Genomic DNA, 17402 nt, shown 5'->3' with positions numbered 1-17402 from the left:
TATATTAAAATTGATATATCAACTGCTTACATTGCTTTTTGTGGGATTCCAACAGGAGCTAAAATGCCAATTTTGGCATCATTAGCCACCTATTTTAGGACTTTCTTTTACATCAAACTGTTGTGCTATTCTGTCCAGATTTATTTTTTTAACTTTAAGATAAATGCATAAGAGATTGGACAACTATAAAAAGGCATACATTTTTCAACATATTTGTTATCCAAAAAGTTGTTTGAGAAAAGAAAAAAAGAGTCTGCACCAGAAACACTCTGTCCTTGGGTTGTGTTGGTACTGCCATCCAGCCCAATTCACTTATATCAGACACAATCCATGGATAAAATCGGCACGTTTCTGAAATTTAAGGAAGTCCTTTTTTTCTTTTATTAGGGAATTGTACACGTAGAGTAAACACTGTGGATCTTCCGCAATAGATTTCATTACGGAAAATCTGCAGAGTATTACATTAATCAAATCTCATCCACACACTGCGTAAAAAAATCTGCCAAAAAATTGTTTCTTCCACAAATTGACTATATGTTCTCCATAGGTCGTTATGCTAACCCAAGATGGGCATTTGATCTATCTATTGCCAATATCTACCACATGATACACATCTTATACCTTCTTCTTGGACCAATGTGCCAATCTTATATATTTGGTTGCCCCTCATACGTTAGCCTAATCATTGTTAGGTCAACAACGCGTACATTTGACAGATAGCCTAAACAGAGGACCAATTAGACCTTTCCCCAGGAAGCAAACTAGGACGTCTTTTATTCGAGGCATTACACACTCTCCGGTTGCGTCCACCACACTAATGCATAGCCATAGCTACACCAGTGTTTGACGTCAGGTCACACTTCTGCCCACCACGGCAGCCACATCCTCCACTATGAATGTGTGATGCAGCTGCGTCATTACGTCCTTGATACTGTGACCCCGTTGCTGCGTGTGATGTAAAGGCGCCACTGGATACATGTTGTGTCCAGATGACAAGTGCTACTCCCCGGCTACAATCACCTATTGGTATGTACCCCATCTACCTGTTATAATACCACACCATACACTTATGTCACGATTAGATTTCCATTTATAGGCCATACATGCCGGATCACTTCACATACAGATCGTGTTATATCAACGTGCTTGTTGTTTACCCACCGTTGTCATGGCCACTGCAAAAGTCCTTTTTGCCACAGATATTTATATTGGTGCACAAAGTTTGCCGCCCAATACTTTGACACTGGCATTTGGATTTGCTAATTGACTATGTTACTTATTTATGATGTTCAGTACTATACAGTATGAGCTTGCATTTAGATCAGCTGTTTGTATGCTTGATAAAGGCTTATATAAGCCAAAACGCCGCCCACTGGAATAAACCACTGGTGATTTATCTTCCCGTGCTGCATGCTGCTTACCTTCTGTATTTTCTTATTCTTTTCTCCGTCCAGACCGGCCTCCTGGAATGATGTTTTATGCCACGTAACTGCTGCATTGGTTGAAGCATCATCCCAGGAGGCCAAACTGTACGAGAAGAAAGCATCGCTATGACAACGGAGACCAGGGTAAGTTTGAATTTAGGTATTTTTCAAACACTGTTTTTCGCAGCAGAGCTTCCACCCGAAATACTGCACCACAATTTTGTGCATTTTTTCGTCCGGAATTCCCTGTGGGTTCCAAAACGCATACGCTGTGTACTTTGATGCAGCGTATCCGCCCTGTGTGAACATGGCTTTAAAAATGTAGACGATATGACTGTACACTTTATCCATAATTAAAGTGTAGATAAAAGTTTGACAAACTTCTGACATGTCATAGTGACATCTCAGAAGTTTGGATTGGTGGGGTCTGAGCACTGAAAACCCCACCAATCACTAGAACGAAGCAGCTGAAGCGCTCGTGAGAGCGCTCAGCCGCCTCGTGTCTTAGTTTTTTTCCGGAAATAAATGTATCGGTGTACGGACTCATTAGAAAGTCTATGAGCCGTACTCCGATACATCAGCTTTCCGGAAAAAGCCAGACATGAAGCGCTTCAGCTGATTCCTTCTAGCGATTAGTGGGGGTCTCAGTGCTTGGACCCCCACCAATCCAAACTTCTGGCATGTCACTATGACGTCAGAATTTTGTCAAACGTTTAGCTACACTTTAACTTAAATTTGAGAAACAAGCAATTCAGGTTTACCGTATCACTACATGAAAATAAAAAAGAGGAGACAATGTATAAGTAGCAAACAAAACATAGCAGTTTTATTGTATATTCCCAGACGTATCTTGAACAATATTTGCTTAAACCTCTGGAAACATGCATTAACTACAGTACATTTTACTGTGAGTCATTATTCTTAATGTCCTAAACACCGCAGGTTCCTTTTCAGATAAAATGTGACTAAAAGGGGTATTTTTATCCACTGGAAGTAACCAATGAAGGGTCCCATGGCACAGATCTTGAAAACCGTAAGGAATTTATACAAAAAGCATATTGGAAATTGTATAACTTTTCATTATGCAAAGAATAACATTTATTTGCTTTAACATGAATACAACTTTAAATTAAAGTATGTCCTAACAAGTACAATGACAGGACAGACCCTTGGGGTGCCTGGCTGAATAGGGAAACCCCAGTGATTGTTACAGAGGATCCCATTGTGAAATTAAATGATCCTTTCCCCTATTAACATTGCCAGGTTTCTAAAAGTAAAGGAATTAAAAGGGGGGGGGGGGTTTACCTACTATAGTAAGTTATAGCATGTTTCTAGGACTAGGAACACCCGTAATCCCACAAAAGAAGGGGCCACTGCATTTTCTCTGTACAGTGAAGTGCCATAACTTACTGCGGTGGGAAAACTGAGATTACACTCACAGGTAGTCTGTTTTTAATAACCCATTACAGTAGCCATGGAGAGACCTCCTACTCTGGACAGGAAACAGGATTAGTTTAAAGTAGGGAACACCCACATCATCTCAAGTTGTTAGCAAGAACAGAGGAATCAAAGATATCTATATTATACATACATAAATATTATGATATATATATATATATATATATATATATATATAAATATATATATATATATAAAAGTGTATTTTTTTTTATTTATTTATATACACCTACTTTATATACAGTTACAGAAAGACAGAAGGAGGGAAGGAGATAATGCGGTCATGGGCTCAAGAAAGACCGATTACCAGAGTGTGTAATCTAAATTTTCCCTATGGCCCTATGATAGCATCCCTAGAAATTAGACTATAATTATCTAGGGAGGTACCACTGCTTGTAAGACCTGTCTACCAAAAGACAGGCCCAAAGAGGAAGGAAGCAGGAGCCAATATTGTTTAAAGAACGTATGAGGAGGACTCTAGGTTGCTACCCTAAGGATCTGATAAATCAATACAAAAGCATTTCTGTCCAAGAAGTGGAAACGGACCATGTAAAATGAGTCCCAAATCCCAAGGGGGGATTGTTGCTCAAGGAGGAATAGATTAGACAAACAGATGACTTAATCCATCTAGCTATGGTCCTAAAAGAAGCTGCGTTAACTCCTGGTGGGGCCCTGAAATTTAAGACGTCGTCGGAAAGAATTTCTCCAATCCTGGACGACCTGCAACTACTGAAGCAGACATTTTCTAACATCTAAGTAATGAACTAAGATTGTCTTTTTTTGCAAAAAAATAAAAACCCCATATGTAGTGCATTCATCATAAAATTCAGCAAAAAGGAGATAGATTCTCTGTCATTATTAGGATCAGGGGAAAAAAAAGTGGGTCCCAGTGACCACCATTACTTAGGGTGAGAATTGCATTATACATTCTTTATAGCTTAGATCATCATGTTGTATCGAACCTTATGCACTATTTCACTTTTTTATGTACTAGGACATTATCTTGCTATCAAATCTGAGTGACAACTATTTCATTAATCATGTCCCGGTTGCCAACAGTATACCCAGAGTGGCCCTATCCGTGTAGGGCCGATTTATCAAAAAGGGCCCTCTCTCTCCTACACTTCTAGCTGAAGTGATGGCAAGAGGAAAAGCTAACTTCAGGGTAAGAATTCTTAGTTGTACCTCCTGAATAGGCTAGAAGGGGACCCCAGTAAAGGCAAACAGCACTAAGTTAAGGACCCATGGTGGATTCCGTAGTTTGAAGAAGGGTCTGAGTCTACCAGTTGCTTTAAAGCGGCTCTGTCACCAAATTATAAGTGCCCTATCTCCTACATAATCTGATCGGCGCTGTAATGTAGATAACAGTGGTTTTTATTTTGAAAAACGATCATTTTTTTAGCAAGTTATGAGCAATTTTAGCCTTCTGCTAGTTCGTTTCTTAATAAACAACTGTGCGGGTTTTTACTTTTTACTAGAGGAGTGTATGACGCTGACCAATCAGCGTCATACACTTCTCATTGTTCCAGCCCAGCTTCTTTCACTGCACAATCACACTGGGCTGGAACAAAGTGTAAGAAGCTGATTGGTCAGCGTCATACACTCCTCTGTACAACGCCCAGTTGGTAAAAAGTAAAATCACGCCCAGTTGTCTACTAAGAAACGAATTAGCATAAATCTAAAATAGCTTATAACTTGCTCAAAAATGATCGTTTTTCAAAATAAAAACCACTATTATGTACATTACAGCGCCAATCATAATATGTAGGAGATAGGGCACTTATAATGTGGTGACGGAGCCTCTTTAATGAATCTCAAAGAGACCTTTTCTGCAGACACCAAACCCTGAACTCGGATAAGATGGGCTATCTAAAGGCAAAGAGAAGTCTGTCACACAGAATCCAGTACTATTCCCAGAAAAGTCCATTGGCAACTGGGAACCAGGTTGGACTTTTCTGTTTAATTCCCATCCCAGTCTGGAAAAAATGTCCCCTATTATTCTGATCTCATATAGAAGAACTCGTTTTGCCACTTGCAGATAATGATCCTAGTATAATCGCAATGTCCTTCTCCCGAATGTGGGCCATCATTTCTGCTACAATTTTTGTGTAGATCCTTCAGGCTGGAGATGGGCCAAATAGGAGAGCCTGAAATTGTAGATGGCAAATGGCATCCTCCAAAAAAGACAGTCACTCTAACATTCTTTGATGGAGATTGGGACATGATAACATGCGTCACGCAGATCCAGAGTGGCCATAAGTCATCCCTGAAAGAGATTGTTCACCGCCGAGGTAATGGATTCCATATAAAATTCTTCATAGGAAAGATTAAATTTAGTTGTTTCAAGTTTATGTCGGTGCAAAAGATGCCTTTGGGCTTTCTGACCAGGTAGAGGGTTAAGAAGAATCCTTTGCTCAACGATACCATAACCGAAACACCTTTTGCAACAAGAGACAAATTCTTCTTGAATTTTTTTTTGTTTCTCTAGATCTGTGAGAAAATCTGTAACTATTCATCTGGACGGGACAAAAAGTTCAGCTTTAAGCCTTCTTTTATGACAGAAATGATCCAAGGACTGGCAGAGACATTTTGCCACTAGTGGAGGTACAAAGAAAGTTGTCTCCTCCACTTGAAACCTGGTAATATTGCTGGGAGCTATTATTTGAGCAGTCCAGCTGGGAGGTGAAAATAAAAACCTCTTTTCTCCTATGGCCTTTGCAGCTTTTATTTTTTAATCGGTTCTTTTATGGTTCTCCCTCCTGCCCCTAGCATAAAAATACCTCATAGGGTTGGGGAAACTTGCTGAAGCGCATCCTATCCGATGCGCCTTCTCATACATCATCTAAGGCCGGGGCAAATACTCTTGCTAAAATGGCACAGAATTTTTGTTTTGACCCTGCATCGTCATTCCCAACACTTCAGCCAGAGGGTTCTGCAGGCAGAATTAAAAGGACAGTGGCCCTATAAATAGGACAAAGAGTTTGCTGAGGCATCAGAGATAAAGTCAATCGCGTTCCTCAGGGAAGGGATTGAAGATGACAATTGATGGGAAAGAGATGGCACCAGGATGCACTATGGGAAGAAGGAGGCAGTGTTATATACTTGGTAATGTTCTGCTTGGAGACCTTGGGTCCTGACCCTCATGTGGTTGTTAATTTGACACGTACCACCTAAACTTTGTTGCAGAGCAAGTATACCCTTTAAGGGCAACGATATTCCCCAACGACAATACCCTCCTTCAGCAGGATAATGTTCCCTGTCACACTGAAAAAATTGTTCCAGAATGGTTTGAGAAACGGACAAAGAGTTCAAGATTATACTTGGTCTACAAATTCCCCAGATCTCATTCCAATCGAGCATCTGTGGTATGTGAAGGAAAAACAAGTTTGATCCATGGAAGCCCCCCTCACAAATTAAGGACTTAAAAGATTTGGTGCTAACCTCTTGGTGCCAGATACCATAGGACACCATTTTGTGGAGTCCATGCCTCACCGAGTCAGGGCTGTTTTGGAGACACGAGGGCTACCTACACAATATTACACTAATGGTTTTAATGTTGCGGCTGAACGGTGTGTGTGTGTGTGTGTGTGTGTGTGTGTGTGTGCACAATATATTTAATGCACGCATGTACAACTTGTATCAATGCAAGAAGGATTTACCAGCACAGTTGATTATCTCTGTAAGGTCTGTATAAAACTTTTTTTTTCTCCCCCATCTACATAATGCTTGGCAGAGAATGAATATCCAACAGAGACATGCCAAAACAGACCCACAAGATCTTAGCAAAGCAGGAGTCAAGATTCATGAGATAAATCAGCAAGAGGTAGGGGTGTGTTTTATACTCTAGTGAAAGTATTCCCTTTTAGTTATGCCTCATTTCTTTTGTCTTCAACACTAACCTCGCATGGGTGCCCTGGAGGTCAGTATTTTAGAATTTTGAATCATAAAGACTGTTTAATGGTTACTTATTACTAATTGTGGAAACCTGTCCCCTTCGCCACACACACTAACCTGACCCTATGACAATAAATTAAATGTAGGACACAACTAAAGTCTGCACAACCAACCAACATCATACACCATTAATAACATTATCAGCCTCATTACACTAAGGATTTCTACCACAATAAATGAAAAGGCTGCACTATATTTTGCAACAGCAGCAATTAATTTAGGTTTTATTTTAAAACATGTAGTGCAAAACATGACTTAATATAACTGTAATGACAGGGATAGGGAAACAGACAAGTGAGCCCTAATCTACCTGCCACTCAGTCCCTGCCTACTTGCAACGACCCGCCCTAGGTGACGGGGTACAACTGGGCGACTGTCCCTACACTCAGTAAGTGCACGACAGACAAAGAGACAAGGAAATACAGAACAAAGGGAAACAGGACAGTTGCCCACGGAAACACCGTGAGCAACAAGAGTAGTAAACGAGCCGAGTCAAACCAGGAGAGTACGAGGTGCCAAACGCAGAGTAGGAGAGTAGTGAACAAGCCGAGTCAAACCAGGAGTGTACGAGGTACCAAACGCAGAGCAGAAGAGTAGTCAGTAAGCCAGGGTCAATACGAAGCAGGGACAAGTAGTTCAAGAAGCTGCAGCAGGGCCAGGAAACAAACAGAGAAGAATCACAAGCAAGGAGGAACAGGAAAGGCAGGTATAAATAGACCGAGGGCAGGAGCTAGCTCCGTCTGGCCAGGCTGTGATAGGCTCTCCCACTCCTAAGCCTGCCATCCTGAGTGGTGGAAGATGGAGTCAGTCTCACAGACATAGAAGCAGGTGCAGACTGATTACCTATGGGCGTGGATACAGAAGCTGTGCCTGGCAGATCCTTAACAATAACACTAAGAGTAAAACAATAGGCCAGTGAGCAAGCAAACAGCATAATCAACAGTTTAAAGGGGTTTTCCTCAAAACATCATGTATCCCCTTCTCTACAGTATAGGAGATACATGTGTGGGCCCGACTGCTGGGACCCCCAGCGATGAGAATGGGGGACCAAAAGTCAGCCGCAGTACTCCATTTCTATAGGACTGCTGTTTCCGGAAACTCCACAGAAATTAATGGAGCGCTGGTGGAGCATGCGCATCAGCGCCCCTTTCCCATGGAGCACTTTCAGTCCCATATTTTCTCATCGCTAGGGGTCCCAGTGGTCGGACCACCAGTGACCACACATGTATCCCCTATCCTGTGGATAGGGGATACAGGTGTGTGAGAAAACCCCATTAAATAGAATAAAACAAATCTTAAATGTAAGTTTTTTTAATTTATTTTGCCATCCTACACAAGTAAGAGATGTTAGGTGACAAGTCATTATGATTAAAGGGGTTGTCCACTTTCAGCAAATTTTCCTCCCCACGTTCCAAAAGCTATAACTTTTTTATTTTTCCATCAATATTGCCGTATGAGGGCTTGTTTTTTGTGGGACGAGTTGTAGATTGTCAAGCACCATATATTGTACCATATAATGTAGTGGAATAGGAAAAAAAACAACAATTCCTCAATCATTTCGGTGGTTTTGTTTTTACGGCGTTCACCAAGCGGTAAAAACGGCATGTTAACTTTCCTCTGCGGGTCAATACGATCACAGCAATACCAAATTGATCTAGTTTTTTTAAATGTTTTAAAAAGGGAAAATCTGATCGGTATATTCTGAGAGCCATAACTTTTTTATTTTTCTGTTGATTTAGCGGTTTGAGGGCTTATTGTTTGCAGAGCGAGATGTAGTTTCCATTAGTATCATTTTGGGTTACATGAGACTTTTTGATCACTTTTTATTAAATCTTTTGTGGGAGATGAAGTGATCACAAAACAGCAATTTTGACGGTTTTAATTTTTTATGGCGTTCACCATGCGGACTAAATAATTATATATTGTAATAGTTCAGACTTTTATGGACGCGTTTATACCAGTTATGTTAATTTCTATTTTTGTTACACTGTGCTTGAGGGAAAAAGTTTCTTTTTTTAACTTTTATTTATTTATTAAATAAACTTTATTTTACTGTTTTTTACTTATCCCCCTAGGGGACTTGTACCAGCAATCACTAGACCGCTTGCACAAAATACTGCAATACTAATGTATTGCAGTATATCGTGATACTGACTGTCTCCTTAATCAGGCCCCCAGGCTGCCATGCAAACCAATGGCACCCCCCGATTGCTCCACGGGGTGACGTTGGAACGTTACAGTGGGCCGTCCTCTTTTTTAGTCATTTAAATGCAGCGGTTACTACTGACTGCGGCATTTAAGGGGTTAAACGAGCTGAATCGTTCTATGTAGCGGGTTCAGGTCGTGAGCCCGCTCCATACTCCCCCACCCGACGTGCACTGTATATATACGGTGGATGTTGGGAAGGGGTTAAGATCTCTGCTTGTTGTTATTCAGTAGGAACATACATGGTTTACTTCTAGTGGATACAGTTTGTATATGGTCATGTGATGGATACACAGGTGTAAAACTGATTACAGTTACAGTTTGTGTATCACAGTTGTCTTCTAACGAGCCGTGCAGCTGTGTGTTCATCACATGACCATGGACAGAATTTTATCCACTGGAAGTAAACCATGTATGTTCCCATTGAATAACATCAAGCAGAGATCTTGAGAATTGTGAGAAATTAAACAAAGAATATTGGAAAATTATATACCTTTTATAGCTATAAAATATAATGAGATACATTTTATAAAATCAGACAACTCCTTTAACTTGTAGGCACTCACGAAAACTAACACTGAACCTTTGGGATAGTCAATAGAGAGAGTGGCAGTAAAGAGGGAGTAGAGCCAGCAAAAACACACTGAAGTGTTCAGAGAGATATGAGGAAAATCAGGACAGTAAGGCTATATTCACACGAACGTAGCCCACCTCGGACAAGAAAAACTGTCGTTTTCCACGTCCGAGGTGGACCCGTGTGGAATGCGTTGTTACGGATCCCACACAGACTACAGTCTATGGAGGGATGCGTGACACACAGTAGAATAGGACATGTCCTATTTTTCAACAAACCGATTGCACGCTCCTTTGAAACAACGGTCGTGTGAAATAAAAGAGTCTGTGTGATGGCCGTTTTTTTAATGGCAGTCACATGGACGAGCTTCACGTTCATGTGATTGAGCCCTTAAGTGTCCTTTAAAGGCTGTGGAAACCATTGGTGTATTTGTTTTGTTTTTTAATAACATTTATTTTAACAGAAAAATAACTTTTGTAATATACTTTTATTAAACATGTTGTACCGTTTCACTTCTGTAGCTTCTACATAACACAGTATATAGAAGCCTTACAACATCGTTGTCAGCCGAATCCATTAGTGAGCTGGACTAACCACTCGGTCTGCAGCGGCTCTTGTGTGCTCCTGAGAGATTTTTTAAGCCTACTATTGACATTGATTTAATCAGTATTAGGGTATGTGCACACACAAAATCAAAATCGTCAAAAAATACGGAGCTGTTTTCAAGGGAAAACAGCTCCTGATTTTCAGCCGTTTTTAATCAGTCGCGTTTTTCGTGGTGTTAACGGCCGTTTTTGGAGCGGTTTTTCTATAGAGTCTATGAAAAATGGCTCCAAAAACTGCTGAAGAACTGACATGCACTTCTTTTTCGCGGCCGTTTTTTTACGCTGCCGTTTTTCCCATTGAAATCAATGGGCAGATGTTTGGAGGCGTTCTGCTTCCGATTTTTCAGCCGTTTTTCGGGACGTTCACGTCCCGAAAAATGGCTGAAAACACTCCGTGTGAACATACCCTCAGGCTTAGAAGATCACTGCTCTCTCACTCCCCGCCACAACTTTGCCTCCTTAACACGAAGTCAGTGCAGGGGATCTGATTTCTATTAGATCAAGAGAAGCATGATTATAAAATACTTCGTACTAAATTATCAGTAAGTAAAAGATGAACTTTAGGTAATTATCACACATATACTGATATTATCACACATAAACACGTAAATGAGTCTTAGGCCTCATGCACAGACCGTAGGTCTTTTTTTTGGACCGTAAACATCTGATCCGTGGGTCGTCAGTGTGTCCTCCGCATCCGTTCCATGTGTCTGCAAACACGGTTCGTATCTGATCCGTATTCACGGATCCACAAAAAAAAAAAATGGAGAACAGGAGATTATGTCAATAGGTTGTCCCAACCCGCAATCGGTCACATGATCTCTCTGGCGCCATCTTCACTTGTGTTTTTACTTTGCTTTGTTGCTCTGATTCCTCTGCTGATCTAGCTCTGGTTTCTGGCGGTTCCTTAACTGCAAAGATGTACTGCGACATGATGTTCTCTTGTGCTCGGTTCTCTCTTGGAGATTCAGTCAGCAAGCACTGATGCTGGAAGAAAAACTCAAGAGGAGGTGGTATTGGGTTCACCTAATTGTCTCCTAACGGCCTAGGAAGGGTAATTTCCACACCCTGTACGCTGACCTGCGGCAGCACCCAGACTAGTTCCACAGCTACTGCCGTATGTCTGTCTCCGACTTTTAACGCCTGCTGTCGGACTCCCCTTCCAGGACAACACCACGCGACGGTGAATGAATCCGGAGGAATGGCTAATCGTCACCATAGCGTTTCCTTTGCCTATTGCTGTTGCCACCCCGGTACAAATAGTATAACCGTAGTTGTCCCCTTTGCCTATTGCCGCCATGTCGCCCTAGTACTGCTAGAACTAATATATATATAAAATTCCACAGATTCCTGGCAACCGGGAACTCATTTGCATTGCTGCATTTCGAGACTGGCTTCGGATTGCCGAGGGCTTCTACCACTTCTACCACTCTGCACAGTTTTCCAACTGGGTCGGCCTGCTGGATGGGAAACTCAGTGTGAAGAAACCGCCTCACTCAGGGTGCCAATATTTCAATTATAAGCAGTATTTCTCAGTGGTGCTGTTGGCCTTGGCTGATAGCGACTGCCGTTTATAATTGTTGATACAGGGGCCTATGGGAGTCCTGCTGATGTGGGCATCTTCACGGCTTCCAGAATAGGTGAACGGCTTCAGTCCAACCAGTTCACCCGTCCAGAACAAAGACATCTGCCTGGATCTTCCGGATCTCCAGAGCCATTTGTCATTGTGGCTGATGAAGGCTTTGGACTTTCCCCTCACTTGATATGTAGATTCCGCAGGCGTGGTTTGGTTGACCGGAGGTGCGCTTTTAAAATACTAGCTCACCTGTGTGAGACGGTATGTTGAGTACTCCTTTGGGATTCTGAGTAGCAAGTGGCAGGTATTCCAATCCTCTCTACAGATGAGTACGGATAATGTGACGCTGGTTATCCAAGCCATAGTCATCCTCAAAAACTTTTGCTGGATTCACGATGCTGTGTTTAACATTGAGCTGGACCAGTACATGCAGACATCAACTATCCCTCTGACGCAAAACCAGTATGGAAGACCTGGAGCATGAGGACTGGCTATCCGGGAGCTCTATGCTGATGACTTTCTGTCACGTATGGGAGCGGTTCCATGGCCGATGGATGCTATCCGCTAGAAATTTTGGTTCTAGTTTAGTTTTGGACTCGCAAGAGAATGAGGACACTTGACGTGGGTTGTGAGCTTAAAGTTTTCTGCCCAAACACCTTTTTTTCTTCCCTTATTTTTATTTGGATGTTTTTTTCCAAGGTTTTTTAATTTGTCTTTTTCTTTTTCAAACAGTGGTATTGTGGGCAGAAATACTAAGTAATACCTTATCAACTTTTGCAAGCAACTGTAAAAAAAAAAAAAAAAAAGGAAAAAAAAGGAAGAAGGAACAAAATTAAAAAGATCAAATATTAAATACTAAAAGATATAGGCTAAATATAAAAAAAATTAAAGTTCTTTTATAAAAGTGAATTATTCTGTGTCTGTATGTTGTGCCTCCATATCCCCTACATACTCAAGCACATACACACTTGCATCAAACATACATCACATGCATCTTGCTCTCAAAACACCAACCAAGATGACGGACAGAAAAATGAATAAGACAACATAAAATGTGTAAGAAATTTTGTATATAAAAAGCTTTTTTATGTAAAACATGTATATAAATTTTTTTAAAAATTACATTTCAAAATGCTTTATACTGAAATATCCAGGGGCAGGTGGTGTACCACTACTACTCTCCCCACAGTCAAAACCCTGTTGCTGTGAAAGAAAGGGACGGATCTGATGGTCCCCGGAAAAGGAAGGCCGAGGTGGGGTGAACATGACCCTGTCCTGGGATTACAGTGACTGGGAGCGGTCATACGGCCTGTAAGTTGGTTGCCGCGGGGGTGGAGGTCCTGGGGTGTAAGGGGCAGATGTTGCTGTCCCCTCTGACCTGCAGCGGTAATACTCCACTGCCTCATATAGTTCGTGGTGGTCAGAGTTGGAGAAAAATACTTCCACAACTCCCAACAGAGCTGACTGGCAGCACAGTTGCTTATCTAGGGGAACACGCTTAAGGTTTTGTGCCAGTATGCGGCAAAAACTGTCCTCAGAGGACTCCTGGCTCCGTTTGTTTAGATGCTTCAACACCTGAGCATCTATCATTGACCTGGTGTCTTGAGTAGCTATTGGGTGGTCATTCCGGCATCTGTGACGACTGTTGCTTCGAGAAGGTGGCGGAGTGGTGGTCATCACTGACGAACCATCAGAAGATCCAGGGAAGGACAAATCAGCCAAAGAGGTTTCTGGGTCCTGAGTCATGGGTGGTGAATTGTTGCCGGCAGATGCAGGAACCATCGGCCTGGAATCCAGTTGGGTCTCGTAAGAGTCTGTATCCTCAAGATTGGCCCTTGATCTATGGTGTAAATAAAAGAAAGAAGAACCATTAGCATACAGAGTTAACAAAGCTATGTACCATGAGTTTCCATGGTACCTAGCATAGCCCCATCTTTTAAAATAGGCCCTAACTACACACAAATCAGCAGAAAAAAAATAGACTGATGGAAATATGTTCGGTGGCATGAGTGGCCCTGGTACCTAGCATATAGCCAAATATAGTAACAAATACATAAATATCAACAACAACATATACAACTTCCATTACGTCTCGCAAAAACATCAGCTGACGTGTGTATATGTACGCACGCTTTTTAAACGTCCGTCCCCGCTCTTGTCCTTTTCTGACAACTCACGCTGGAACTGATCCCGGCATGAATTCCAGCGGGTCTTGACGTCTTTCACAGTATTAAAAAAAAAAATCTAGATGTATTGTAAAAACAACATGGCTGCAAAAGGACAAAATATTGGACATCAGGGGCGCAGCTTACCGAGCTTCTTCCGCCAGATGCTTGTTCCACGCTCCCACTCCTCGGGATGCAGCACCTGCACAAGTTTGTCCCACACCTGGTCTTTGCAGAAAAGGTCATGATAATCCGCTTGCCTCATGTCCCAGAGGATTAGTCGGTCCTGCACTAAAGTAATTAGTCGCTCAACAACTAATCTTGTCGTCTCGGCTCTATACTGTGATCTCCTGTGCAGTGCTGTCTCATCCCTCTCCTGACTGAGCCTCAGACACCAAGCGACAGAGAAGATTCAATAGATTTAAATAGCAACACATCCTTAATAACGGATGACATCTGTGTGCTGTTCGTTATTGCAGACTTCCCATAGATTACTATGGGCGAGACAGAGCTGCAAAAACAGACCGGACCAGGACCTTCTCTGAATTTTGCGGCTGTCCCATGGCCCGCACACGGATCAGTGGAAACAACGGTCGTGTACATGGGGCCATTTGAAATAAATGGGTCCGTGTGCTATCCATTGAACGGAAATAAAGCAACAGTCGTGTGCATGAGGCCTTAGACAGGGAGAGACTGGGGAATCTGTTTGTGGTCCAAAGGCAATGCCACTCTCAATAGGAGTGGTTGACATATAAAGTTTATATTGTGACAGATTCTCAAAAAAAGTCTTGGAAACAAAATGTCTAGAGCAGTGGCAAGTTGTTGCCCCACGATTGCACTGTGGGAGTAGAAGTGTAGTCAGACCAAACGGTCAAGTGGTTTCCCCGAATGACTGCCAAGCTCAAAGTAAAACTGTGAAGCAAAGAACAGTTATCTGCGCACCCTTTTCTGTCCATTCTTGATTTGCCTAAAAACACTGTTAAATCACTGTTTAGTCCAAATATTGGGTTAGGTGTTTAGCACAGAGTGGCTAACTCTCTTAATATAGCTTTATTTAATATACAATATTGTGGCGCAAAGACATCACCTCAAAATAATTTAATCACTTCCCATGGAGTAAATTTACGTCATGAGAACTATTTAGTTCCCGCGAAATTACGTAAATGTTTATTATAGTGATGGTGCGGGCAAAGGAGCTTTGCCAGTGCCATTACTTGCGGCTGTCGGCTGTATTATACAGCGAACACCTCCCTGTAATGTTCGGGATCGGAGACAATTGTAATGTTGGCCGTTTAACCCCTTAGATGCCACAGTCAATGCTTACCGTGACATCTAAGTGGTTAAAAAGATGGAGGGCTGTCCCTCGGCCAGCCCATTGGACCTCCGATTATGAGGTGCAGATCGGTTGCTATGGCTGCCAGGGGCCCATCATAGGGCCTGTTCACATCACCGTCGATTGCACTATTGATTCCGTCAAAACGACAGAACCCTGTCAACGGTGACAAACGGAAATCATTAGCTAGGTTTCCGTCACCATTGAGTTAAATGTTGAGGGAAACAGAAGCTTCCGACGAAACCCCACAGCGGAAAGGGTCGTGAACACAGCCTTAGTATACTTATTAGGCCTTTCCCTGCGTTAACCTGACACATAATATACTGGAATAAAGAAGTATTTCATAGTATTAGGTGAGCGATCAAGCGTGGTCTAGTCCCATAGTGGGACCAAAAAAAAAAGTGTCAAAAAAAGTAAAGGAAAATGTTTTAAATTAATAATAAAAAGGAAAAAAAAAAAGCGGAAAAGAAAAACAAACATTTTCCCCAATAAAAAATGCTTTATTATGTAAAAAAAAAAAAAAAAAAAATACACAATTACTATCGTCGTAGCCATAATGACCCAAACTACAAAATGATCATGTTATTTAACCAAAACTGTGAACAAGGTATATACAAATAGAAAACAATGTCAGAATTGCTGTTTTTTGTTTATCCTGCCTTTAACCTTTTCAAGACCGAGCTCATTTTGGCCTTCAGGACCAGCCCCATTTTTTCAAATCTGACATGTGTTACTTTATGTGGTAATAACTCCAGAATGCTTTTGCCTATCCAAGCGATTCGGAGATTGTTTTCTCGTGACATATTGTACTTTATATTAGTGGAAAAATGTGGTCAATAAATTCATTGCTTATTTTTGAAAAACACCAAAATTTAGAGAAAATTTGCAAAAATTATGATTTTTCTAATTTTAAATGTATCTGATAGTAAAACAGATAGTAATACCACACAAAATAGTTACTATTTCACATATTCCATATGTCTACTTTATATTTGCATCGTTTTTTGAACATTATTTTATATTTCTAGGACGTTACAAGGCTTAGTACTTTACCAGCAATTTCTCACATTTTCAATCAAATTTCCAAAGGCGATTTTTACAGGGACCAGTTCAGTTCTAAAGCGGCTTTGAGGGCCTTATGTACTAGATAGGCCCCATAAATCACCCCATATTAAAAACTGCACCGCTCAAAGTATTCAAAACAGTATTCAGAAAGTTTCTTAACCCTTTAGGCGTTTCACAGGAATTAAAGCAATGTAGAGGGGAAATTGACAAATTTTTTTTTTTTTGCTGCAATTCATTTGTAATACATTTTTTTCTGTAACACAGAAGGTTTTACCAGAGAAACGCAACACAATATTTATTGCCCAGATTCTGCAGTTTTTAGAAATATCCCACATGTTGCCCTAGTGTGATAATGGAGTAAAATACTGGCCTCAGAAGCAAAGGAGCACCTTGTGGATTTTGTGACCTCCTTTTTTTAGAATATATTTTAGGCACCATGTCGGGTTTGAAAAGGTCTTGTAGTGCCAAAACAGTAAAAATCCCCCCAAAAGTTACACGGTTTTGGAAACTGCACCCCTCAATGAATTTATCTAGGGGTATAGTTAGCATCTTGACCCCACAGGTCTTCTGCTATATTTATTGGAGTTTGCCTGTGAAGGTGAAAATCTACTTTTTTTCTGAAAAAATATTTAAAAAAAAAGATATTTGCAAGGAATAAAGAATAAAAAGCACCCCAAAACTTGTAAAGCTACTTCTCCAGATTACAGCAATACCCCATATGTGGTACTAAACTGCTGTTTGGACCCACGGCAGAGCTCAGAAGGGAAGGAGCGCCATTTGGATTTTGAAGCGCAGATTTTGCTGGATTGGTTTTCAGTGCCATGTCGCGTTTGCAACGCCCTGGAGGGAGCAAACCGGTGGAAACCCCCCACAAGTGACCCCATTTTGTAGACTACACCCCTCAAGGAATTTTTCTAGGGGTATAGTTAGCATTTTGACACCACAGTTTTTTTGCTGAATTTAGCGGAATTAGGCCGTGAAAATGAAAATCTACTTTTTTCTGAAAAAAACATAGAAATGTTTAATTTTTACAATGAATAAAG

The 17402-nt window shown here is 41.3% G+C and overlaps 1 protein-coding gene across 2 annotated transcripts in view; it reads right to left on the bottom strand.

The window, feature by feature from the left end:
* Positions 1–17402, bottom strand: part of MCPH1 (microcephalin 1) — a 335857-nt gene that overhangs the window by 230937 nt on the left and 87518 nt on the right. The window contains exon 11 of one of the 2 annotated variants that reach the window (XM_075861941.1): positions 12936–13636. The exons of the other annotated variant lie outside the window; for it this stretch is intronic. Within the exon in view, the coding sequence (XP_075718056.1) occupies positions 13078–13636 (559 nt within the window). The 3' untranslated portion in view covers positions 12936–13077. Of the gene's footprint in view, positions 1–12935; positions 13637–17402 lie in introns of those variants that run through there. 2 annotated transcript variants of the gene reach the window in all.

Source organism: Rhinoderma darwinii, chromosome 4 (genome assembly GCF_050947455.1).
Source record: "Rhinoderma darwinii isolate aRhiDar2 chromosome 4, aRhiDar2.hap1, whole genome shotgun sequence".
In the NCBI taxonomy this organism is placed as follows: Eukaryota; Metazoa; Chordata; class Amphibia; order Anura; family Rhinodermatidae; genus Rhinoderma; species Rhinoderma darwinii.
Note: the sequence above shows the minus strand (reverse complement) of the source record. Positions and strands in the feature narration are given on the sequence as shown.